This window comes from Opisthocomus hoazin, chromosome 2, assembly GCF_030867145.1.
Source record: "Opisthocomus hoazin isolate bOpiHoa1 chromosome 2, bOpiHoa1.hap1, whole genome shotgun sequence".
Taxonomy (NCBI): Eukaryota; Metazoa; Chordata; class Aves; order Opisthocomiformes; family Opisthocomidae; genus Opisthocomus; species Opisthocomus hoazin.
The window spans coordinates 28,241,489-28,268,735 of record NC_134415.1 but is presented as its reverse complement, the minus strand read 5'-3'; the positions used below and the strand labels follow the sequence as shown (position 1 = coordinate 28,268,735).

The 27,247-nt window shown below is 42.1% G+C and overlaps 1 protein-coding gene across 2 annotated transcripts in view; it reads right to left on the bottom strand.

Moving 5' to 3' along the window:
* The window catches only part of KCNK2 (potassium two pore domain channel subfamily K member 2), an 86,656-nt gene extending 61,261 nt beyond the window's left edge, over positions 1–25,395 (bottom strand). Inside the window, exons 1-4 of one of the 2 annotated variants that reach the window (XM_075412993.1) lie at positions 25,319–25,395; positions 24,759–24,816; positions 22,794–23,104; positions 8,229–8,346 (exon numbers count right to left, since the gene is read on the bottom strand). In XM_075412993.1, the coding sequence (XP_075269108.1) occupies positions 8,229–8,346; positions 22,794–23,104; position 24,759 (430 nt within the window). In that variant the 5' untranslated portion in view covers positions 24,760–24,816; positions 25,319–25,395. Of the gene's footprint in view, positions 1–8,228; positions 8,347–22,793; positions 23,105–24,758; positions 25,172–25,318 lie in introns of those variants that run through there. The other variant, XR_012763085.1, reaches the window with a different exon arrangement.
* Between the last annotated feature and the right edge of the window lie 1,852 nt (positions 25,396–27,247).

The window sequence follows — 27,247 nt, the reverse complement described above, 5'->3', positions numbered from 1 at the left end:
TGTAGTCTGTTGTTTAGGAAATTACGGAAGGTTCAAAAAAGTGGTGGAAAGATGCATACCTGGCAATCTGGTTTAACACAACTTTTGTTGCTTTTGAGGAAAAGGAAGATTAAAAGGTCAGAATGTACTAGCACATCAAACTGCAAAAATGGTACATCTGCCTCCTTGCTTTGCAAGACCCAACAATAAGTAGACACCACACCAAAAGAAAATCATCAGTGCTGCCTAGCTGGAAGCTTAGCAATGAAATTAAAAAGGCTTTTTTGACAAAACCGATTTTTAATGAAATCGCATCAATGTTGAAAAACATTCCAGGTGGTCAGAAAAAATATTCTAGAATACAAACATGGTTGGAAAATTTGAGTTACAAGGAAAGTAAGTAGTTGGCAGTGCTCTGAATCAGGATTAAAAGACAAAAAATGTGTAAAAAAAATCAGGACAAAAAAGATATGAGAAGTCGTATGAAGTGTCAGTGATGCCAACACTTACCCTAAAGAGATAGTATCCCTTTATACCATCCATTGTCAACTTTCTTGCCCAGAATTCAGAACTTACCAGGTCAACAAAAACTCCCTTGTATATTCACACTACTAAGAGGCTACATCACCCTAAGCTTTTCTAATAGAGCTAATAATTTAAAGTATCAATATCACCAGAAATATCAGATTCTTTCCGTTATGAATATGGCCCATAGAACATGGAAGTTCCTTCTCCAGATGGATTCAATCCAGTATGCTCTTCTCCTCTGTTTGCCCCTCCACCCACAGCACAATGCCTTGCATGCTGCATCCAGCAGTGCTTGAAGTCGTTACCTTTTGGGTTTGCCTGCCTCACAGTGCCTAGCAAAACTGAATCAGCTAGGACTCTGTCCATACTACCTAAGATAATAAAAGCTTTTTCCTTAACATCAATGGGAGTTCAATCTTCTTTTGGCATGCTGCTGCACATGCTAAATTCCTGCTGATATTTAGCAGGACCAAGTGGCACAAAGCCACTCCACTGGAGACCGAAAGCGTACACCTAGCTCCCACTGACATGCACTGGAGCAAGGCATGCGGTGGCTTTTGGAGGTCTTGTCCTTGGACTTGTAATGCATTCCAGGACTTTGGTGTGAAAGGTACTATAGGTGCACAGCTCAGTACTATAAAAGTAGGACCATAAATATAGCTGTGGTATTTAGCCAGCTCAGCGATTTCTGCTGTTCAGCACAGCATATCCGAAAGTGACCAAAACAAACCACTTCAACAAAAGGTGCAAAAAATCCCTCCATCCCACATGAGGTATTTATGGGATAATTGCTGCTACTGCTTCTTCCAACCCACTGTATTTAATAGCTCGCTAGTCCACTGAATCTTACAGATTATATATCTTCTAAAACTCTCACAGCACTTTTGAGAATTAACATTTCTGGTGCTGGATGTTCCTGTTTTCTGTGTCAGTGACTGATCGTTTTGTCTCTGACATGTTTTAACGCCAGGCTGGATGGAGCTCTGAGCAACCTGGTCTAGTAGAAGATGTCCTTGCTTATGGCAGGGGGGTTGGAACCAGATGATCTTTAAGGTCCCTTCCAACCCTTACCATTCTATGATTCTATGATTCTATGATACCTGCACGTCAGATACCTGTGTATCAAAACAGGGCTGGTAGAAAAAATAGCACTTCTCTGTATAATGAAAGCTATGTATCATTCCATAAACTTGCATTTCTTCAGTTCCAGAGCCACCCTTAGCGTTGTCGAGTATTGTAGCATGTGCAGGAAAAAAAGGGGTCCTTTCCTTCTCTTAGTCTCCGTTCTTTTGGTCAGTGAGGCTCAATTTCTTTTCTCTGGTTTGATCATTCAATTTAATTCAATTTTTCTGACATACAAGCCCTCAATGTCTCCGAGTTCTTCATCTAATATCATTCCCTTTCGGCTCTGCACCATGGTCCTTTCTCCACCACCAGTTTCACTAGCTCCCAGCAGTCTTACCCTAATTATTACTTCCGAACCTTGTACAGTCCAAGTGTTATTTCCTCAGCATTCAAGTCAGATAAGCCCTCTTTCTTGATACCTGAACAAATGCAGGAGAAAATTGAGGGCATAGTGTTCATACACTCTCTATTCACTGTTCCTGGGATAAATAATTGCAGAGGAAATCTTGTTTAGCCGCTACTGTCCTGGGACAGGGTGTGCTCAGTTCACATGAAATATTTGGAGAATTTCGTTGCCAAGGTCTCTCCAGAGTACTAGTGAACCACTATTTGTCAACAGCCAATAACTGGGTCAAAATCAGACACTTTTTCACAGAAGCAGTGAAAGAAGCAAAGGAGATAAATTAGAATGGAAAAAATAGAGACTAAAAAGCTATTTTAGCTCTAACACCTTCTATTAAGAACAGCAGCATGGGGATGGGAAGGCAAGCACAATATTAACCTAGAGGAAAGACTGAATTCTGAAGAGATCTCGGGGGGATTTTTTTTAAACTAAACAGTTCTTCCTGTTGACATTTTATCAGATGAGATATACATATTTAACACACTTTGAAAGCCGATATGAAATCACGGTAAGACAGCAGGATTTTTTGGTGGAGTCCTCTGCAGAGTAAGAGATAGAAGGAGCATTTCTACCTCATTCCCCAGTGACCTCTTTAGCAGGTCTCTCACTACCTCGTTTTCACAGACTATAAATCTTAACCGCTTTTTTTCTGCATTGCTCTGCAGCTGGTCTCATCAACTGGTTATACTCAGCTTTGCCACACACGTACCCCTGCTAGAAGCTATATGAAATCTAGACACGAGCATCCAGGCTACTAGTGAAAGATAAGATCCATGACCTTGCCTTAATGAAACTTTACCTGTTGCTTTGGAAAAGGAACCAAAGAAGATTATTTCAAGTTGAGGAGCCTTGAAAGAAATAGGTCCTCAGAAGCCATATATTCCAATGTCCACCATGTAGTCAAGTTCATTTAAGTAATGGTCCCAAATGTAGATTTGAATACTGATATGATAAAATCACATATCAGATTATTTTTTAGGCAACTGTATTTTAGGTTTTTTACTTTTAGGATTTTTTCACCAACCCCTTCCTCAATCACCTCAGCATTTGCACTTCACTCTCTTTTGATTGCTTCTTGTCTCTTCCCTTTCAAATACACAAACAGAAATCCTAGCATTTATATTCTGATAAGCAAAGTGGAGTAATCTTTTCAAATGAAATTTTTATGCTTATCTTTAATAGCTCTGTTTCTTCCTTGATGGCACAAACAAACAAACAAGAAAACCATTCTAACATAAGTATGTGATGCTTCTTATTTTTCTAAACTAAGGGAACAAATTTTCAACATCATTTGCAATTTTTTATCTTTATGATTATCTGACACAATAGGTAACATTTGATTATCACTAATATTTGTCTTTTTATAACATCAAACATATTTTGTGTATTTTAGTTATCAACACATTTCTTTCTGTTACTTTGCATTTCAAAAATGCAGTGAAGTGATGCCAGAAGGGACAGATTTAGCAGCAGGGTTTTATTATAGTTTCAAATCAATAAGCAATCTAATAAGACTTTTTTAAAATACCCTGCCTTCACAAGAAAGGCTTGTGCCCACACAGTGGGAAAATCGCAGAAAGAAGTATTCTTTACAATGAAATTGCATTTGAAGCTACCTAACTAATTGCGACTCAAAGTGACAAATCAGGTTCAGATTTCTAGTAAAAAATATTAATCTTTTCTTCAGAACCTTAGCTGCTTGCTATTCACAACTATTTCTTAAAACATAAATATTTACAATTTGTTTCTTTTTCTTTTTTGAAAAAAAAATATTCACATTCCTTTTCACTCTTCAATAATGGTTGCTAGGCTTTTGGACCCAAAAAATGTAACCATATTAACACACCTAGCTGCATGAAGCTAAGTTAAAGACTTTAGTCATGAGTGAATTTTCAAGCGTTTCAGTTTCCAGTGCATATGGAAAATGCGTTCAAAAACCAAGGGCTGGTGAAAAAAAGTGGAAAAGGACAAAAAGAAACAGTGTGTTCTTCCTTTTTTTGATTTGTAGACACAGTTATTAGCAACTATTGGATTTGGACAATCAATGTGGCTCCAAAGTATCCTCGAGTGCTAAGATATTAATGGAGCTCTGTGGGCTCACCCCCATATAGAGATGGCTCTGTTTGAAAAGATGTACTCTGGCAAACAACAGGTATCTGTGTGGTTGCTGGCACCCCCAGTATGCTCACAACTGCTATTCAAGATACTCCATCTTCCAGGAGCCTGAATAAATGCCCTTTCCACTACATGTCTACTCGCAGTGCTTGAAAAAGTCATTATAGACTGGCTGGAATAACAGCAGAAATAATGCAGCTATTTTAGATGAAGATCCATAGAAGTCTAGTCGAGTTCTTCATGATACAGTTTCTGATATTATGCTTGACACTCTATTTTTTATGTGCTGAGGCAGCACTCATTTGGGAAAAAACTGCTACGCTCAAGGCCTTTGCATGTCTACTTTGTTTTTTCATTTTTATAGATACTGGTCTCAAGCCTGCCATAAGAGAGGTCTCCTTTCCTACCCAGCTGCAAATCTAAAACTTTTTAGGGCCCTAAAATGTAAGTTGTTTGGGGGGAGGTGGGCTGTGCACAGGTTGTGTCTGTATGCCCATTTCTGAGTTAAGCTACCTATTGAAGAAAACGATCTAGAAGATGAAAATACACTGGCAGCCCCAACAGTGAGCTCTCAGAATAAAATGAGGTGACATAAAGATTATTTTCCTCTTTTCTTCAGCACTATCTCCAGCTTTATGACTGTGTTACCATTTTTTCTTGCTTTTCTTCCCAACTCTCTTTTTCCTTTTCTTTGGACATGTGGTCTTAGAACAGGACTGACTGGATAATGACATTTACAGGTAGAAAAATAGGGTCTCTTTTGTGCTTTGCAGCATGCATAGTATCCCAGGGAACAATGCAACAATATTTTTCATAGACTATTTTTGCATTCCCATTTCCCCCTGTTATCCTTTTCCATCTTAGGGACTGTCTGAAACTGCTCCATATGCATAAAGTAATCATGTAGTTTCACATGTCTTCATTGAAATGAGGTGTATTTGTTCTAGAAATGTATCCACAAGCGAGAACATCTGATCAAGCAAGCCAAACCTATAAGCAGAAGTCCCTTCCTGAAACAAGTTTTATGCTATTGTACAGCAGTAAATGCAAAGCCAAAACCAACCCACTCAGACACAGGAAAAAAAGCTACAAAGGATCTTTCCTCAACAAAATCTTCTGAAATTGTTTGACCCTGACCTCCCTACTAAATCCACTTCCTAGGAAAGATCTAGTAGCAGTATCATAGATTATGTTCTATTAAAACTGAGTTTATTAATTTATAATATGCACTGTAACATTTATTGGATAACATGAAGGATTATAAGAGAATAAAAAATCCTGTTAAATAAACATCAAGCCATGCTTTTCCTAGTGTTACCTATGCTTTTGTCAGCTGGCTTTGAAGCTCAATAGATTTACACGTCCCCACCACAGAACTTTTCAGCAGCCTACAGGAGACTCACAAGAGTAAAAAACTATAGATGGTTCTGGACTGCTGCCAATAGCCACTGAACTACATGGTCAATATTTTTCACTTAAATGTTCATCACTACTGTGATACAATAACAGTAACTGTAAAACAGTAACTTACTGCTTAGGGAAACGCTAAAGGCTTTATTTATTATCCCCTCTACCTAGGAACCGAATACCTGTGGGATACAAGTGCTACTGTCATTAAAGAAAGGTTTGGGAAACACTACCCATAAATAAACTCTGGGTTCCATTTGAATTTCTTGCATTCTGAGATATCACCAGGAGGAATGTGGGATAAATGATAAGGTAAAATAATAGTAATAACAGGTTTGAAAATGTAGAGAATCTGCTGCAACACTGGAAAGCTATCATTTTCTCTTAATGGTTGTAATCCTTTTTTCTTCTATTCAAGTACTTCTTAAGGTATACAGTCTAAAGGACATAATATTTATAAATTGTATTGATATTTGTAAACTCACTTTTTCAAATTATTTCTGTAAAGTTGTTATATGAATTTATGAGTTCCTATTTTTTCCACAGAGAATATCCGTAGTGTTTGGCTGAAACCTATGGCAACTCTCTGGAGATGCTCATAAACCGTATTTTTAGTCTCTTGAGAAATTAAAATATCAAGTTACATGATAACCATATGCCCCCTAATTGGAAGGAATGCCTTAATTTTCAAAAGGTTACTCATATATGAAAAGATACTGCTCTGAACACAAAATCATTTGATGGCACGTAATCATATAAAAAATAAAGGAAAGCACACCCAACTTTTATGCTTGTCACCATTTTCCCGGGAAAGTCACAATTCCAAGGGCTTTTCATGGCAGGTCTGCCTGCTGTCACACTGCAAGCCCTGTGAATCATTAGGGAGATGGTTCATAGCAGTAAGACAATGCCAACCCCACTACAGCTTCCATGGAAGTGTGCTGTCCTCAGGTCCTAAGAAACAAAGCTCGAAACTGCAGCTGACTGGGATCTTCCCATCAGAAAGGGTCTCCAATGGAAAACACAATTACTCCAAAGCCAAAATGTTTTACAGAATACTTTTTGTCATAGATTTTCTCAGTTTTCCATCACAAAAACTGAAATAAATATTTACAGTTGCCTAGTCTGACCTGATTGTAATGTCTCTGGTTTGCAGAAATGACCTGAAATATTAATTTTCAAATTTATTTCCTATTGAGTTATCTTGCCTCTTGGGGACAGAGAATCTGTGGCCTGAAGGCCTTTGCAGATCCCTCCCTCTCCTCTAAGCAGGAGTCATACACGTTTCGGTTGAAAACCTCGAAATAAAATTGTGAAACAAAATGTTCCACTGATTTAAAATAATTTTTCAGTCATTTAATTCCTTGAATACTTTTCTCCTTATTCAGAACTGAAACAAATATTAAGCACTTTTTACAGCACCATGGATACTTACTTACAACATAAACTTTTGTGCTGTCAGAAGAGAATAACATAAGACAGATCATAAATCTATCCTTTCAAGGTTCTTGCTTTTCTTGGTTATGCTCTGCTAAAATTACATTTTGCAATGCTTGGTTTTTAATTACCTCGTGGACCTACTACTATAAAATCATTAAATTTGTTACTAACCTCGGGGAGGTAAAAGTCTCACTCTGTTTTCACTAAACTTGTGTTACGGTTATTTTAAATGTGAAAAAATATTACACATAGCCACAATATTTTTACATATATATAGACATGTATATATTCAAACAAAAGAAAATGTAGTACTCATGCCTTTTCACATAAAGAAAAAACAAAGGTACATACAACACTTGAAAAGAACATCCCCTTTGACCATAATATGCATATAAATATTATGTAGAGATAATTATTGTAACAGTGCTGCAGTCCCTTATACATTACTCTTACAATGATGGTCTTAAATTTTTCTCGTTTGATTTCTTCTTCAAATTTCCAGGCACCTTTGTGGATGCCCCTTCTATGATCTGTGAACTACACTACATCTTTGAACTGTACACCATCTGCACTATATTGTAGTCAAAGGGAAGAAACTGAGAGATCAAACGCTGCTCCTACTCACACCTGCTCAGAGGAACAGTGGCTCTCAAACGCAGAAAGGATCCAGAAAACTCCCTGAGCTTGTGAGCACGGATAAATCACCTTACAGCTATGGACTTCTCTGAATGCAACAGAAGCCTCAAAGTAAGCCTTTGAATGTCAATCTGCCTATTAATACAACACTCATAACTGCTTAAATTCAGCTGAAATGAATCTTTACCATGTTCTCATCTTTTTCAGAATTTGGAGAAAAAAGTATAGAATGGGATTGTACAGACTTGAAATTCCATTCATCTCAGTCAAGGTTTAATGCACATGTGCTTTAAATCATGCCCTATTTAACACTTGTGATTACACAGTTGACCAAATTCTCCCCAGAAAATGCTTCCACAAACTCTTCTAGCCACCTCGCATAAATATACAGCAACATTTTTCTTCTACATAAGAATCATTCACTCAGGTAAGGAACTTTACATGAGCTATAATTTTTGCCCCTGCAGCTAAAAAGTAACTCTCTACTTTAAACCAGAAGATTTCAAAGATTTATCATTAACAAATATACGTACACACTAGAAATCAAAAGCGTTTCAGCTCATTTACTATGAAAAGATAATAAGCTGTGTCCTACCTATGGTGGTAATAACAGTGCCAGCAAAGAAGAAGGAACTTCCCAAGTCCCAGTGACTGATCTGAGTAGATGTGTTTCCTAAGGGTATGATTCCTGCATTTATTGCTGCCACTACTTGCTGCAAGTTTAAAAAGATTTTTGTCAATATTCATGAAACAATTATATTAATATGCATTACACAGTAAATTGATTAAATCACTTATTTAATCCAAGCAATAAACCAGAAAAGAATCAGTGTTGCTCTGCTCAAGTTTTATCATTCAGTCAGGCTACAATTTAAACTTCAGCAGACGCCCCAAGCAATTCAGCCCGCAGCAGAGCTCTAAACTTTAGACCTTTAAGGAGAACACAGAATCCACAATATCAGGAACAGCATCACCTTAGCTAGATGGCAAACACAATTATTTTTGCTGTTGCAACTGTTTGGTGAAGAAAAATATGCATTAGACAAAGATTTACAATGAGAGTTTCCCAAAATATTCCTCGATTGAGTTAGGCATGAAAATGTGCTTCTTAAAACAGAGTCATTTTAACACTCCAAGAAAAAATGCCCATGTATTGTTTTGGATCAAATGAACTCAAATTAATTAAAACACTATTGCAGAACAGATAACTCAATAATTAAAGATTAACAATTACACTTATGGTTATAAAACTTTCAATATATTAACAAAAAATTCATTCAAATATCAAACTTGTATCTCTAAGTTTATACTACTATATACTTCATAAATGTCGTCCTTGAAAAATTCAGTTCTAGCAGCTAAAATGAACAAGCTTGCCATCTGTGACATTTTCATAGTCTCAAGAAACATTAAACATTTCCTACTTCAGCAGTGTCACCTACTGTAAAGTCTTATGACAAAAAAGTATTCCTGTTTAGTTATATCGGTATTGCAGATATATACCAGTATTTGAGGTAAAGAGTACACGTCAAGAAAAAGTATTTTTCTTTTACGGAGTGCAAGTTATCACGTCTTTCTGAAACTTTAAAACCGGACTTACTTCATAATCATGATCCTTATAATAATAATTGGTGTTTTACAAAAGAACAACAAAGGAAACAATACTGCAAAGCTAAAATTAACATTTTCACGAATAGTTTCTGCTTGGCAAGTTGTTCAACAAGGATTATTCACGGAAAGATATTTGGTCAGCAGTAGGGCAGACCAGAATGGTTTTCTGTGTGGGCAGTCTGTTGCAGAGGAAGAGTTGTTGTGCAGTAGCAATGATCTTTCAACCCCAAAATACACTGATAATTTGCAAGTGAAAACATTTTTGTTTCTAAACAGTGCCCATGGAAGTCAGTTGATCTGGACAGAAATGACAAAATACCAACACTGGATTAACCAGGCCATTGATGTTTCATGAAGGGATCTCCACTCAAGTCCAGCATTTCCAGCTTGCCATTTCCAAAGCTCAGATGCACAAAGTAGCCATTTTGAAGTCCACAGCTGCATCTCTGCAGCCACAGGGATCTTGCTGCCACACCTAAGCCATTTGCAACATCCAGGATTGTCAACAGAAAGCCAGCTGGGGATATCTTTACATAGACTTTACACTATCTTCTTCTGGTTTATCTTCTATACCTTTGACTGTTTTCATTTTAACTTCTTTTTTTTAAACACCAGAAAGGCAGACATCAAAGATGTGGAATTTTCAGTCCTAGTGAGGAAGGAGGAAGGATGGGGAAAGGGAAAGGGAAAAGAGTTTAATTTTCCTTTGGGTTGGAAGAATAAAGCTTCTTCTATGTTTGTAAATCACATATAGCTTGCCAACAGTAAATACAGCTGCACTGATACTGACAGGTGTTAACATTACTTTAGGAAGGGACACACCAGACCAAGCAGCATGTGAAAACCATCCCTTGTATTGATTTTATAATTTACGCAATGCAGATATTCCTTTGACTTACAAACACCAGTGCGCTGCATTATAAAGCCTACTGAATATATTTGGAGTGCTGTTTCATTACAGCGGACTAGGAAGTTTCATCACAAGTCCTTGTACCTGCAAATGGGAACATGCTCTCCAGTGAGAACATCACATGGTAAAGCACTGGATCAATACAATTTTATGGGACCATTCATGTTTTATTACAGTTTAATGTACTGGATGAATGCACTACTCAGAGCAACACACCTGTTTAGGCAGTCTAGCAAGATCAAGTTTTATCTAGATCCAGATGCAAAATGTTTTCAGAGCTTTATATAATCATTACACATTTTTGAAGCCGTACTACCTCAACACCTTTTATATGAAAGGTGTGCCAGTCTCAGCTGCTTGAAGATCCATTACAGCTATGCATTTCCTAAAGGCACTATACTGTGTACCTAGAGACTTCCAGGAGAAAAGATACATCTCAACCCCAAACCACTCTGTTGGGTCAGACTTAACAAAACACAACAGATGGCTGCAAAAGACAATTAGCTGCTATTATTATGTCTCTGAATTTAGCCAACTGCTAATTAGGAAAATAATCAGGACAAGCGGGCAAGTGATGCTTTCTCTTCATACAACCTCCTAGCTTCTGACTAAGCACAGTTTTAGGGACTTTCTGAGTGGGAGGCTGCATCTGCATCATGGTGTTCAGACTGGTTTGGGTGGATCATTTTACCATAAATTTATCTACTTTTGGAGCTCACTTGTATTTTGGCAGCCAAGTCATTCCATGGCAGTAAGTTCTGCAATTTACTTGTGGATCATTTAAAAAGCATTTCCATGTTGAGATTTTTATGTGCTTCAAAGTAATTATATAAGTTCTTATATTATGAGAATCACTTGAATAGCAATTTCTTATTTGTCTTCTTCAAGAAATTCATAATCTTATAGGTTCTTCAGCTGCCTCTTTTTTCCAAATTAAAGACTCATTCTTATTAAATAATATATTTACCTATTTAAATAAATCTATTGAATTTTGTATATAAGTAATTTTTTATTGCAAGCATTTCTCATTGAATTTCTTTGTATTTTTACTAATTTACTTTATCAATTCTTCTAAACATAGTTTTAGCCATAAAGGGCCAGATGATGCCTTCTCCATCACCACATTATTAAGTTTCCAAGCACACACTATTATGCTTTCTCCTGCAATGTTCCCAAGTTTGGAAGAAGCCAGCTTTAAATACCAACAAAGCTGCTGCAATATATTCCTGCTGCGTCTTCTGTAAGAGTCTTCCTTACCAGCAAGGATGATTGTTAGGTTCAAAAAGGTTGCTGGTTTACTGAGATCAATAGTACTATCTCATAAATTCTTTCAGTGTTGCCTGCAGACTTTTCAGGAGCGGCAACTGCATTTTCAGTTCTTTGGATCAGACAACATCTTTTTTCCTTAGTTTGGTCAGTGCCTATGAGCCGATCCTCACCTAAGACCATTCCCAAGCATAATTTTAAAAGAATATTTAACCTGGTCTAGCGGAAGGAACTAGATGATCTTTAGGGTCCCTTCCAACCCAAACCATTCTATGATTCTATGATGCTATGGTAATGTAACTCCTAACGTATGTACATTTCAGGGCATCATCTTCATTCTGACTACGTCCACCATGCAAATTTACCTGAAATATTGGATATTTCCTTAGCCTGGAATAAAAACCCAGGCTCATGCAGCTGGTTTCCACTAACTTCACTACGGGCCACAATCTACTGACCCTCAGCAAGTTTGCTGATGACACAAAACTGGGAGGAGTGGTAGATACACCAGAAGGCTGTGCTGCCATTCAGCGAGACCTGGACAGGCTGGAAAGTTGGGCAGAGAGGAACCTGGTGAGGTTCAACAAGGGCAAATGCAGGGTCCTGCACCTGGGGAGGAAAAACATCAGTACAGGCTTGGGGCGGACCTGCTGGAGAGCAGCTCTGTGGAGAGGGACCTGGATGTCCTGGTGGACGACAGGTTAACCATGAGCCAGCAGTGTGCCCTTGCTGCCAAGAAAGCTAAGGGGATTCTGGGGTGTATTAAGAGGAGTGTGGCCAGTAGGTCGAGGGAGGTTCTCCTTCCCCTCTACACTGCCCTAGTGAGGCCTCATCTGGAGTACTCTGTCCAGTTCTGGGCTCCCCACTTCAAGAAAGATGAGGAGCTACTGGAGAGAGTCCAGCGGAGGGCTACGAGGATGGTGAGGGGACTGGAGCATCTCTCCTACAAGGAGAGGCTGAGGGAGCTGGGCTTGTTCAGCCTGAAGAAGAGAAGGGTGAGAGGGGACCTTATAAATGCTTATAAATATCTTAAGGGTGGGTGTCAGGAGGATGGGGCCAAACTCTTTTGAGTGGTGCCCAGTGACAGGACAAGGGGCAATGGGCACAAACTGAAGCAGAGGAAGTTCCATCTGAACATGAGGAAGAACTTCTTCCCTCTGAGGGTGACGGAGCACTGGAACAGGCTGGCCAGGGGGGTTGTGGATTCTCCTTCTCTGGAGATATTCAAGACCCGCCTGGACAAGGTCCTGTGCAGCCTGCTGTAGTTGACCCTGCTTCGGCAGGAGGGTTGGACTAGATGACCCACAGAGGTCCCTTCCAACCCCTACCATTCCGTGATTTTGTGATTCTGTGATTCTGTGATTCTGTGATTCTGTGATTCTGTGATCTCCCCCTCAGTGTTCAAATAGCATGCTATTCAATGTCAGTGCTGTCAGATTCAATTTTCTCTGCCACTTTATTCTTGGTCTTCAGCCTTTTTTCTTGACTGATGCCTTACTACTAGAGCAAACATGACCACTTCATTTGTCACTAGTTTGGCATGTCATTCTTTCCTTCCTTCATAACTCCTTTCTGTCACGTGAGCCCTTTGTCTTATCCTAACTTAGGAGAAGTTACAATAGCAATAGTAAGTCTGTGCATTTTGAATCTTGAAACAGTTAGAATCATGAAAACTCTATATAATCTGTACATTATATGTTGCAGCTTGTAAACACTTTGTGTGATCTTAACATGGGAATTTCTTGACTTTCAAAAAATTACAGTGTTAAAGTTTACTGACCACCTTAGTGGCAATTTTTCTAGTTCTTCTCATTTTTATTCTGTATACAAACTAAATTATGACTTAAAAATTAGTTTTGCTTCAGCACTACATAACCAGTCAGCATTAGATTAGGGATGTGGACAGTTTCAATTCTTAAGCTATGTAGATTATTCCACTTGCCTTACCTTCTTCCAGAGCATTTGTCTACTAGTTGTTTCGTATAAGATGACTGAGGGTTGAGTACAGGAGGGGTCAGTCAGCACAATGCACTCGATCAAGGCCTCTATGTACAATGATTTTAAGAATAATCTTATATGGTTACAGTAATAGTAATAGTTTTTTCACAAACTGAGATAAAATTTTTAAATATCTAAAAATTTTAGGAACTTAATTCCCACATATTAAGTTATGTGGATTCTTAGGCTAGCTCTGTACTTTATCTTAAGATAGGCACGAGTCATGTCTTGAGTACAAGTCATAACTTGTACTACATCCAAACTACCTGGCTTTACACCCATATTTGGGAATAAGCTTTAGTAGAGCAACAGATAAAAGAGGCAGAGACGCTTAAGCCCCACGTGGATAGGCCAGGCATGAGCTGCCTTACTGTCAAAAACAGGACCTGAGCTCCATAGACACGTAAGCATTGGATTCAGGATGTATTCTATTTTTGCTTGAAGTCAGAGTACTGGGAAAAGGAGAGTGACAATATAAAATCTCATTTTAATTGAATGTCAGCTTTTCATTTCCGATATAATTTAGAAACACTTTCTGGTAAATACATTGTGCAGTTTTGTGTTATCATATCTCTGCGTTCACACAGGTATCTGTCCAGTAGAGGCCACACTGAGCTACCCTTGCAGATTAAGACACAGACTTTTGTGACGTTTTTTCTGTCAAAAGGAGAGATAAATGGCCTTTCAAACAGCACAGTTATTTTGTGAAAACAGAATACAATTCTCCTAGGTCAGGGATTTCAACCTCTGATCCTCTGACCCTGCAAGGAGTCAATGGAGATTGACAAAAGCCAGTCTGTTGGCCATAGAGCTACATCCACTAAGCAGGGGTCTGCAGAGCCACAGGAGAAATTCAGAGAGGTTACAAACTGTGCAGGCTAGCCTCTGGTAGTCAGCCGCTGGCTCATACAGAGATCAGGCAGAAATAAGTATGTGTCAAACCAGTCACCCTAAAGCCCATCTCCTTGTTCCACACCAGGCTCTGAATACCTGCTTTTGTACCATCTTCCAGTCGCTTCACTTTTATGAAATGGTGTAACACAACACTTCATTACTTTCAGCTTTTCTATCCAAAGATCAAAATAGAAACTTCTTAAATTATGCTTCTGATAAAATACAGAGCGTGCATTCTTTCGTTACCCAGCTTGTCAGGCGTTAGCTTGTGCTTCCTGGCAATCATTTAACAAGTGATGTCAAAAAGTCAGGTACGTCTCAAAGTTTCTTGAAACTCATTTCTCAGCCTGGATTTCTTCCTTCGCTGTCCTGCTGCCATTTGACAAGAGCACTCTCTCACCCTCCAGTATAACGATAAATCTCCTATGGCCCAGCTACTGCAGGAGTCCTGCATTTTTATTTCAGCTTTGGGTCACAAAGAGCAGAAGTGCTGGTTCTTTGTTCAGAGGCACGCTAGGATGCTTTTGACACTTAGCAAACAACTCTCCAGCCTCCAAAATCACATGCTTTTGAGCCTTAGTGTTGAAAGAGATTGCAATGATGTTTGTATTATAATTCTGTGAGTCCACGGTTTTCTTTTTAATTTGTATAACATATGACTGTAGTCTGCACTGGAGATTAGTACCCAATACACTGAAGAATTAAGAATGCTTTTCCCCTATGTCTGCAATCTACTTGAACTAAAACATGTAGGAACACATTGAAACACATTTCTGTTTATAAATATGCATTACAAACAGACTATGTGTATAAATTTTGTGTGTGTGCATACATATATGTATGTATGTATACACACACGTTCAGGGAAGAGGGCTTTCCTTTGCTTCCTGAGATTAAAGACTGGAAGAATTATGCAGACAGCTGCTCAGCAAAACTGACTTGCTAATGAGTCATATCTGCCACCCTTTCTAAGACAAAAGCTGTCACTCAGATGCATTCAAGCTAGCTAAGTTCTAGGTCTTATAAAACTGTTCATCTGAAGTAAATGTACCCTTCAGGAACCTCAACACCAGAAGCGGCAAAAAAAGTTAGAAACCAAGCTGCTTGAAGCTACAAGGGCAGTTGGAATTTATTTATTATTGTCCTAAAAATCTGTATTGCTCTTGTGCTCATGAAGGATAAAGACTACGTGCTGAAAAAAAGGCCTTGTGGTTTAACCGCCGTGTAGAAATTGACTACAGAAAAGGGGGTTGTCCTGTCACTGAAGAGGAGGCTCCCAGGCAACAGAAAGTTTGGCAGAAAACTCCCTCTGTCCAGGGGCTAAGTGAAGAGCCAGAAGAGGGCATCTGGCTGTAAGAGGGCAGCAGGAACTGGAGCAGCCCTGAGCAAGGAGTGCACACAATCCAGGGGCTTCTGCAGCCCCTCCGGATGCAACCACAGCAGGTGGGTAGCTGTGTGCAGCACAGGTCTGGGTAAGGTTATGATCGAAGGTCTTTTACAGAGACCTTTTATTTAATAAATATTCCTCTGTTCTGGGGATACAGGTAGAATTTGGAAGCTTTACTGTGGAAGGAGACAACAGCATCTGAACGTTTATTTCTGACAAGAGTGAAGCAAAAAGCAAATACTGGGGTGAAAACTGGACTTACAGACTCATTGAGAGGAAAAGAGAAACATGACCTCACTGTACCAGTTAGGACTACCTGTGTACTTAAAGTCAAGAATACAGAAGCTCGAGTCCTTTGACGGGCAGGCACCTCACTAAGGACAGACCTATGCAGACAGTAACAACACAAACTAGAGTTCCTGTGCTTCATGTTTTAACTACTTAAAGTCATTCTTTCATGCTGCTTTGAAAACACCAACAGGCAGCTCTGCTACTGCAATTTGTCGCAAGCTTCACATCTGACACACAGACAGTACATTAAAAAACTAGTGCGATGGTATTTTGGATCCCCAGAGAAAGAAGAAAAATACGCTGCAGCATCAATTTCTTTTATGCTGGCCTATCAATCTTTTCAAGGCTTTAATTTGCAAAGCACAATCACCTGCTGCTTCCAGGTTGGGATTCAGACATGGAATCGTTCCTACTTTCTTTCAGAAAGGCTGGAAGGAATTGCAAAAGGGAGAGATTAATAATACTTAGGGTTTAAACTGGTATATTCAAACTCCCTCAAAAAGTTCCTGCTTAGAGGACCTGTAAGCTACAGCTCACAGGACTGAGAATGTCTATAAATATTGTGATTCAAAGAATGAATCAAATTTCATTGAAGCTTAATAGGCTTAGCTAATAAATTTTAAACTCGTCTAAATAAATTTCAGATTTGTCTGAAAACAATATCTTTGCATCTCTGTGATTTATTATCTCCAAAAATGATACAGCAAGCTCAAATACCTTCTAATCTCTGGGAGAGAAAGAAGGATTTACACTTCTTTGTTTTAACAATTTTCTACATAATCAGAGAGGTTGCGGCTCAAGGAGCTTATCTGGCTGAAATAAAACCACATATTACTGAGGATGCAGCAAAATTAGTTTCTTGGAACTACAGTGCAAGTTGTAAAAAAATCTATGAAAAAGACACAAAATCACCTACTGGTGGAGGTGCAACTTAGTGTAGCTAGCTACCTTGAACTATAAAAATGAAGCCACAGAAAACACGTATTTTAAAGTAAAATATTTTTACGAGAAATTAATCACATAAGAAGCCATGATTACATTCTGGTGATGCCAGTTTGATGAAAGAAACACTGCTCCCATGCCATTCATAACTGTGTCAGGCTTTCCTCAAGAGAGATAAAATAAAAAACATATTTTTCCTCAAGGGAGATAAAAAGAAAACACATTTTGGTCTCATTCACAGTCTAAGAGGTGAATGGAAAGAAAAGGGAGAATGCAGCTGACACACATGTAAGATGAGAACAGGCGTGGGACGTGACTGTGGACCCCAGCATGGAGAGCTGTTCTCCTCATGTTAACCACAAGCCCACGCAGAACCCGAGGAGATCAACTTGTGGGATCAAGGTCAATTCAGCTAATCCTGGTGGTTCATTAATTCTTTTTGTTTATTTGTTTTAAATGCAAGCACATTGTTGTGGGCATTCGGTTTTCAGGAGAATCCACACATCATGAAAGGGGCTGGGCTTCATCCTCTACAAGAGTCCTTTATTGCTGAGACAGCTTGGTGCGGCACCCTGAAAACTTGTTCAGATTTCGAAATGAAGGCTTTGTAAGACAAAAATTACACCTTGGAACATGATAAAAGATTGTGCTGTTCAGTGTGATATTATTTTTTCCACTTCTTAAGGTTCTCAGAATAAATATATTTAAAGGATGTTTCTGCTAAGGTAACTAGAAATTAGGTATGTATTGTTAAGTTTCACTGTACCTTTACTTGAAAACACTTTATTAAATTTCAGAATTAACCCACTAAGAAAACAAAAATAATTCACACCAGCTTGCTGGGACACTCTAGATATTTAAAATAATGTAACTGAAATTTCTCTTATTTCCAATTTTTTAATGCAAAAATTATAAAATTTTGTATGCAAAAAATAATACATTAAACAACTTGATGCTTGAGAATTCAAAGGAATTTTTTTCCATTTTGGTTTATAAAGGTCAACACTAAAACAAATAGCTGCTGAGAAATACATGATTGGGTGATATTTACATAAAAAAACTCTTCTCTTTTTTTTAATCAGCTTTCTCTTTGGCAGGGGGACAAATATTTGTCTCTCATTGCCAAGACATCCCACAATACGCAATACTGGTCATATCCTTGCCTCCTAGGAACAACATGAGTTCTAGGGGGTGGAAAGCAAAATTTATTTCCCCCCTGTAGAGGAATGAGGTGTATGAAACCACAGCAATGACAGTTCTCCAAAGTTGTTGGATATCATATTCAGTCAGGCTCACCTGTCCCCAGACACAAACTCTTAACCCCAAGAGATGCCATAAAGGTATATGCATGTATTTGGTGGCTGCGCAGCACTGCAGCAGAACACGCATGCAACCTGAGCATCAGCAATGTAACCTAAGGTCTCTTTGTATTTGCTACTATGCGTGGGTGCGTAAATACAGCAGGAGATTTTTCCAGGTACTTGGCAAGACACTTTGTGCATCTGAGTTTGGAAACTGTCTCCAATCTTTTCAAATTATTAGCGGCAGCCTTACTATAGGGAACAGTATACACACTAAAAGAGAACTACAACTCGATTTAAATAATTAGAGATACAAGTTCTCTAATTAGAGAATTATTTTCATTCTTTAATGCTTATTGTTATTTGCGTGTGTACAGCTAGATTACTCCCAGGTTTCTATGAGCTTCTGTCCACAAAAAGCTCAGTGATGGGGGAAAAAAAAACGTTCCATGCGAGATGTAAAAAATCCTTAGCGTAAATGAAGATCAGGCTTATACATATTGTGACACATACATAAAATCCACACAGTCTGAACGACATTCAATCTTTTGTTCTGTCACCTGGCAGTTACTTTGTATTGCATGGCAGGGCCAAGCTGAGAGCAGGCATGGACAGAGACATCAAAATACCATCCATGATGAATTGTCAAGAGATCTTCTTCTTCCAGAAGAATGAACAGTAGCAAAGTGTCTGGCTACATCCCTTTCTACAGCTTTATAATGTATTAGTTATTATCTATAACCTTCACCAAACCAATGCTTTCTCATCTGTTAATAACTGAGATCCTTTCAAGACCTTCCAATCAAAACTTTAAAAACTGAAGTTTAACATCAGACCACACACAGCTTTCTAGTCTGTTGTATCCTGATTAGACTCACCAAGATAGTGCTTGGATGTTCACAAGCTTCCCTCCTGCGATACTTCTTTAGCTGTACATTTAGATATACCACCACTGATTGCTGTGCCCTGCCTTGCCTCAGCGATGTCGTGTACAGCACGCAGCGATCCACCTAATATTGTTGTTAATACTGGCTTCAGGCTATGGCAAAAGGAGTTGAAATTGCCTGGGGAAAATGGCCTCTTGGGTGTACAGGTATGCTCTGCATGACTTTTGCATATTTGAAGTATGACACGAAATAGAAGTGCTTACAAAATAACAAAAAAAAAATGTGCCTGGAAGCAAGTCTCAGAGCCGTGTGCTGTGTTGCAGTTGTTTGTTGCCGGTACATTTTATTATAGTGAGGCAACAAGTGACTGGAGTCATTTAGACTGAAAGAGATTTGCGACACTGGAACACGGAAATCAGACATAGAGAAGGTCATGAAGACCACCTCTCTGTCAACACAACAACAATCCTGCTGGACTCGGCTGAAAAGTTATGAGGAAAGCCCAGGTCCTTTTTCTGAGGCAGCTGAGGCTACTTGGCTGTCATCATCAGAGCACCCTATTTCATTAACTTTGCACATTTTCCATGCTGCATAGCAGCTCCCCATTGCCCCATGTTTCGCAAGTACATAAAATATATAAAGTCTATAAAAGTATAATTCTTGCTGAGTACACCTAGAGGAGCCACACAATCAACGTGAAAATACAGAGTTTCAGGAATTCGAAACCCGGGGAGTAAAGCTATGTGTGCTGAAAAGTTGGCGACAGTATATATCGTTGGGCAAGGAAGGGTTCTGGTGATTGGTGAGACAGAATGAGGGTGGAGAAGATAGGAAGGGAAAATTCCCTATCCTGTGTGCCTTTGTAGAAGCACACAACTCTGTTGTAATCAGCTCTGTGGCAAAGGGAAGATTTTAGCAAAGGTGATGGAAACTGGATGGCCCCTGGGTGTTAGCAAACTGAATTAATTTCACTAATAAAATTTTTTTAGCTGAATTTGTGCGCTCGGACGAGTCTCCCTAATTTGCTTGCCTGACTAGGCCACTGCACATTGTAGTTACCAGTCTTGGGATGGTCAAGCCGGCTTCAGAGTAAAGATTAAATGGCAAATCAGGAGTTGTAAAGATTGAAAAAGCCTGGCAGGATAAGCACCTTGAGCAATGACTAACATGAGCCAGAGCCAAACCAGTTTCTGGAATCCCAGAACACCAAGTTCAAAAGGAAAAGTTTATAACGAATTTCATTATAGTTTGACTCAAGGTAAATACTTGATTAAAGAAGACATTACAGTCTGTAAGCTCTGTAATTTTCTTCACACACACTAATCATTTCAGCTTCCTACTACACTAGTATGTACTAATTTTCAGTTTTACAGCTTTCAGTGATTCTTAAATATCATTTGCGTTTTCCTCACATGCACTATTTATTTTTATTCATACAGACATCCAATGAAAACTGAAGAAATACTGCATTAGACTGTAATAGCAGTCCGACATAAACCCAGAGAGACAAAATATATTCCAGTAACTCAGCTTCTGTGAGAAAGTGGTAAGTAGGGACGAGATATGACCCCATGGTTAGGGTAGCAGCCCAGACTTGGAAAAATGGATTTGAGACTCTGCTTTACCACTGATTCCCTATTTTACTTTAGGAAAGTCACTTAATTCCTGACCCCTAAGCAACTTGATGTAATTTCTTATCACTTATTCTGCATAAATAAAGGCACCCAAGTGCACTTGTAGGACCAGTCTCCCTATGCCTCAACTCTCCTCCTATAAAAGGAGCATAACAGCACGTTCCTACCTCCACGTTGTGGTGTTCTTCTTCGCAGAGAAGCAGAGGGAACAAGGAGAAGTTGAATTCTCCATTTACTCCAACAACAAGAAGAGCAAACTCTTCCCACAAACATCTCTCATCCACGTGCTGTGGGAGGCTGCGTCACAAGCTTGTGCTTCGCAAGCCTGCGACTTTCTGGTCATGCCAAGGTTGCTAGCGAAGACGGGAGCTGATGCTGATATGGGTATCTGCACTCTGATAATTGTACTGAAACTGTCATTTTTCTTACACAGAGCATCAAATGGGCATTGAATGCTGATGAGGAGGTTTTTTACTACCAATCTGTGCTTCTGGGTAGAGAATCATAAATACTAAAATATCTAAGTACTTCAGAGTGAATTTCAACAGTTTTTGCCTTAAGGACCATCTCATAGATGATGTAAGATAATATTGCTTCAAAATTTCTATTTTTAGCTCCACAAGTACAGGACCTGACATAAAAATTTCACATGGGGGTATTTATACTACCTGCAAGAGACTGTTTTAATCAAAATGTACTTGTATATTTCTCTGAAAGATTATCTCACACTCTGCTGGTAAAAGCACTGAAACATAGTTGTTACACAGCATCGAAATTCAAATCAATGGCACCTCCTCAGGCGTGCCTAGTCAAGATACGTGGAGATAGGAACTGCCTGAGAGTTGTTTAAAGGGTGGCGGTTTTGGAACACGTTTTAGCAGCCAGGCAGGGGAGAAATCGCAAAATACATTTTCCCAATTTGCCTTCAAAATTCAGAAGTAGTGTGCCATAAAAATAACTCGGTACATCAGAGCTCTGCGTTTAAAACTGAAAAAAAAACAGGTGTCCATGCTGACGCTCAAGGCAGATTGGTCTAAAGAGGTAAAATCAACTTCAAAACTCCCAGCCAGATCTGCTGTCAAAAACCACCTCCAGAAAGCTTTGAAGCCCATACAGCTGGCATCCTCCAGAGCTCGTGCTAGCCAGGGTCTGGATGCCCGCCACCCTCTCCTGCTCTCCGGTGCCCTATCTCAGGCTCTGCAGACCCAGATGGCCCCATGGCTACTGTTAATGAAGGGGTCAATCCTTGCCAGCTCTCGGCTGTTCACTCCAGCCTCCCGTTCCATGGTCTCATAACTGACATTATTTGGCAGCCCCTTGCTGTTCCCTGCAATGCCGCTGAATATTCGTTAAGAACATGGGAACACGGGATTTAAGGTGGAGAGGGCCTTATAAGGCTCTAGTTCTGTGCTAGTACAAATAAATATTTCCTACAGTTCTGAGGCTGGTGACCTGCAAGGGTAAAGTCCTGTTAGCAGGAACACACCAATGTGCATCAGTTGTGGATGTGCCTTTAAGAAGCGGAGAAAACTGAGATTTAAGATCAAAATAGCAAGTCTGTGGTACTTCCCTCTGCTTAAAACAAAATCAATAAAAAGAAACATACAGCTGGAAGGAAACCCAGCTTGATACAATCACGGTAAATTAGAAGTCCTTTAAGGCAATGGATGGTGTATTTTCTTCCTCGGAATTAGGCATTTCAAATATTGACAGACCTAGTGAGGCGCAATCAATATATCAGTTCCTTTGTGAACTATTAATTATACCTATTGCTGACGAATGATCATTTAACTAGCATAATGGGAGGCTTCGGTGAAAAGGTTGTCTACAGGCGTACTGGACCTAAAAATAGCAATAGCTTTTCAACCATAAGGCTTTGCATGAAAATGCTACTGCTCAACTTCTGGTCTTAACCACTTGTTACCTCGCTCGGCCGATACAGAGCTTTGCTAAGAGAGTTTTTCGCCTTTATCACAGCAGTGCTGCCATACATAATTTCTTCCTCTAAGAAGCGGTGATAGGGGGTTGGTGTGGATTACCTGAATCAGTTCATCAAGCTCTGTTGCATTCACACAGGAATGCTGAGATACAAACGTCTGCTTCTGAATCACGATGGTGGTTCTCTGGGAGGTCTCGTGAGGCTGCTCCAGGGCTTTAAATACTGTTGCTCCAATTATTAAGTACACGACTACCACCAGAAATATTGTTGAGACTGTCTTCCATTTCATCACATTAATAGCCGAATCACTTTCCTCCCGTGAAGCGAGCACGGTAGGCTTGGTGGAAAAGGATAGTCTTGGTTTGGAGTTCTGAGTGGCCGATTTGGGATCCAGCAAGTCAGGTGCCGCCACTGGCAAAACAGAAGAAAAAAGTGAATTTTTACGGTGCCACTCAGATGCCGTTAACTGAACTTCTCGCCAAGAGATGACAGAAATTCTGTTGCTTCTAACTGCAATTCTTTAAGTGTTGAATCTTTCCCTTAAATCCCGTGCCACCTTACAACAAATCTGCTGCTCTGAGCAGTATCACCCCTTTTTCACGCTTGCACACATTTGCAGCATTTTCTGCATGTGTCTGTCCCCTGATGATATTCAGTCGTTTCCAAAATGCAGATCTCCCTTACAGTCTTGCATTTCACTAAATCAGTATAAGGTGGTATTTTGCTGCAGACATTCTTTACATCTGCTGCTCTCTTAAGCGCCGCTAAGCAGCTTTCCAGCTGTGTTCTACCTCAGCGTTACGCAGGCAGCAGAAAAACACAAACCCAAACCCTGCTTTGTCTCACCTATTTTGTCCTGCGCTCTGACAAATGCTCTCTGAGAACAGTCGCATGATCACTTCCCAACTCCCCAGACCCAACCGCAAAAGCAAGACATTGCTCATCATACCAGTCTTAGAGCACTAATTGCCTATCGGTTACACCTTTCGGAAAGTACCGGTGACACATACATGTACTTACTGGAAAAGCCACCCGTTTGTCGGAGCGTGTACTTTTATTTAGAGCTACAAAAACCCACCGGGTTAGGAAAAGAGCAGCTGAGCGTGTGGTCAAGTATCTCAGTAACTCATGCGACTACCAGCAACTACACGGGCACTAAAAAAAAACCCCGCCACATCAAGCGCAGGTGAAGGTCTCCGGTGGGAAGATGGCCACAGCAGTTGACCGCACGAGCGATATTTAAATGGTTTTGAATCACCAGCGCGTTTTGAACAGCCACGACACCGCTCCCAACCGCCGGTGGGAACGGGCCGGATCTCTGTGCAGCGGGGGGTTCTCCCTCCGGACGGGGGGTGGGACGCGTCCCCAGCACGGGTGGCACTTGGTGGGGAGAAGGGGCCGGGGGCTGTGAGGGGAGGGGGCAGCCCCTGGCCCGGGCCGAGCGGGGACCCGCGGCACCGACCACACCCCACGCGCGCCGCGGTCACGCCTCCCACCCCCACCCGCCCGCCCCCGCCCCGCGCCCCACCTCGGCGGGGGGAGCCCCCCTCCCTCCCGCGACCCTCCGAGCCCCCGCGGATGGCGCCGGGGGCCGCTCCCCTCCCGGCCGGCCCCGCACGGCTCCCCGCCCGCCCGGGGCAGCGCCGACCCCGCCGCGGCCGCCGGCGGCGAACAAAGGAGCGGGCAGCGGGCGGCGGGCAGCGCCGCTCCGCCGCCGACCCCGCCGCCCCCCGCCCCGCGGCCGGTGCGAGGCGCCGGGGGATGCCGGCCGCCCCCGAGGGGCGCAGCCCCGCCGCGGCGGGCGAGCCCCGAGCCGCGGGGATGCTCCGCGCCGGGGCGAGGCGGCCGGCGGCGGGGCCGGGGCGCGGCGCGGAGCGGGGCCGGGTGGGGAGGGAGGGAGGGAGAGAGGGGAGGCAGCCGGGCAAAGCACAAAGGGGGCCCGGTCCGCTGCGAGGCGGGGGGCGTCCCGGGGTCCCCGCCGGTCCCGGGCGCGGGGAGAAGCGGGGGCGCATGCAGCATCCGCAGGGCTGGGAGCGGGGAGGCGCGCCATTGTGCTCGTACTCACTTCTTATTTACCGACCCGGTGCCCTCTCCTCGCTCCACGGGCAGGCATTTTTTCAGGGCTTGGGTAGATGCAGTTAGAGCAAATTAAAAATAAAAGATTTAAAAAAAAATACGTAAAGAAAAAGAAAAGAGGAGAAACGCAGGAGCAGAGCGAGAGGGAGAGGCTGACGGATGGGTCTAGAGGAGAGGGAGCGGCAGGGGCGGGCGGGCGGGCTGGCAGCGCGGATCCCGCCGGCTCCCCCCGGCCCCGGGGCGTGCGAGGTGCCTCACGCCGCGCATCGCCCACCGCACATCGCGGCGTGCGGGCGTGTGTCTGGGTGCGTGCGAGCGCCAGTGACCGTGCCCCTGCGTGCCCGTGTCCGTGCGTGCTCCGGTGCGCGGGGCGTGCGGAGCAGCCCGAGCCCGGCGATGCCTTTTGTGGGGCGGCGGGCACCCGCGATGCGTGTTGCCCCCCCCCCCCCCCCCGCCCCTCCGCGCCGGCAGCCCGGCGGGCAGATGCTGCAGGGGCGCGGGGAAAAAAACGGAGGGGGGAGGAGGGGGGGGGGGGAGGCAGAGCGGTACCTGCGGAGACCAAGGTCTCGCCGGGAAACGAGGGAGCAGGGAGGCGGGAGGGAGGAGAAAGCACCCGCCTGCCCCCCCGGCCGGCGAGGCAGGACCTGCCGGCGGTCCCCGCTCCAGCCCCGAAATCCGCCGCCTCGCCAGAGCCTCCCCGTGAACTTCAGAACCAGGCGAAGCGTCCCCGCAGCAGGAGCGGGGGGACCTCGGCCAGGCGGCCCCGTCCTTCCCGGCCTGGCCTGACGTTTAACCCCTTTGGCTGCGAGGGGTTAACTAAGTGGGATGCGGGAGTCGGGGGTGGTAGCCGCTCTTCCACCGCACGCACCGCCCAAGCACAGCCTCCTTCCATTTTAGTCTGATAGACACATCAGAAACGCTGCCTCAGCTGTGGCTTCTTCCACTGAAAAGCCTGAAATTGTTATCTTCGCCACGCGCGAAGTCCCCGGTTTCCCGGCCATCTATCACTTGTGACATTATCCATGGGTCAGCTGTGCACACTGAGGTGATGAACATCTATACTCACCTAGAAGACACAAGAGGATCTACCAAGAGAATCCAAAAACTGCTCCCTCAGCCACTCTCTAAAAAGTCTCTGCAAACACGTTAAAAAATGACTCGCCGTAACAAATGGGTGTAGGTCACAGGCATTTAAAGCCAAAGGCTGTGTCTGTAAAATGGCTCGAGTCAGACATACATCGGGTGTTTAATGGGCTATAATCCCGCTCAAATCTGCAGCACCATCAGCAAACACTTTGGAAGTCACTTATTTTAATGCTTCTCCGTATCTATGTGGCCTAATACAAACGAGTGTAATACCGAGTTCCTTAGGACTCCAATTTCAGCAACATCAATCACACCAGTCCTCCCCAGTGGGTTCACACGTCTCCGCGAGATGCAGCATAGGGCAGGAAGCTGCCTCCGCTGTTTCAGTTTGAGCTGTAGCTCTCCGCTCCCCACCGCCGTGAACCAGCAAAGCAGATGTCAAGTAAGAAGAGCCGTTGGGCCCGATCCAGCAAACCCTTTTGCAAGCGGACCTTCAGTCACACGGTCAACCTCATCAGCGTAGTCCCAGCCCTCGAACAACAGGAGAAAAGTGAAATGCCCGCTCCTGTCTACTGATACCCCCTTGCTCAAGGGATTCTTGAAAGATTTTCACACCTGGATCTTCTTTGTACCAAAAAAACATCATCACATTTCCTCCTTTCTCCCAAAAGAATTTCTTAACCATCAGCCTGTGTGAAAACTGTTCCTATCTCATGGAAAAGAATAATTTCACAGGATTTCTTCCAACATGCTATGGGAAAACAGGCATGAAAATTCTCCTCCATGCTGACCTGTGTTTCTGTAAAATATTGTGGAAAAGAGTACTACGTGCCTTTCTTCATATTTGGAATTCGGTTTTGTTTTTCTTTGAGCTGAGGAATTGGTTTCGAAAGTTGAAAAAGGGTCAGACCTATTGCCTACAATTTGAAATCAGTGGGAAGCCTCCCGGTTAGCTTCAGGAGGGTCTGGATCAGGCCATAAACTCAGGCATTCCACCCAATGGGCAGAAACCACTGGCAGATCCACTCCAGGAATGACTGCATTGGTGCCTTAACTTTAACAGCTGAAGAGCTGTCTCTGTGAAAGTAGTTATTTCCATTAATCCACTATCTCCTCTCAGTTGGCTGGTATTTTCCACCTATTGTGATCCCAGATGTAATCCGCAGCTGCAGCTTACCGCTTATTTAAAGCAGACTTGAGCAGTGCTTTCTCACTTCTACAGATACAAACACTCCACATACGGTGGGTACCTTTAATGACAGGCATCTTCACATCCAGCAAGAAGACCAGTAGTTCTTATTGTGGTGTACAACAAAAACCACTGTGTATAGCAACTCCTGTTTTCTGAAGGCCTTGTACATCACCAGCATTTATTCTGTGGAGTCATGCCCT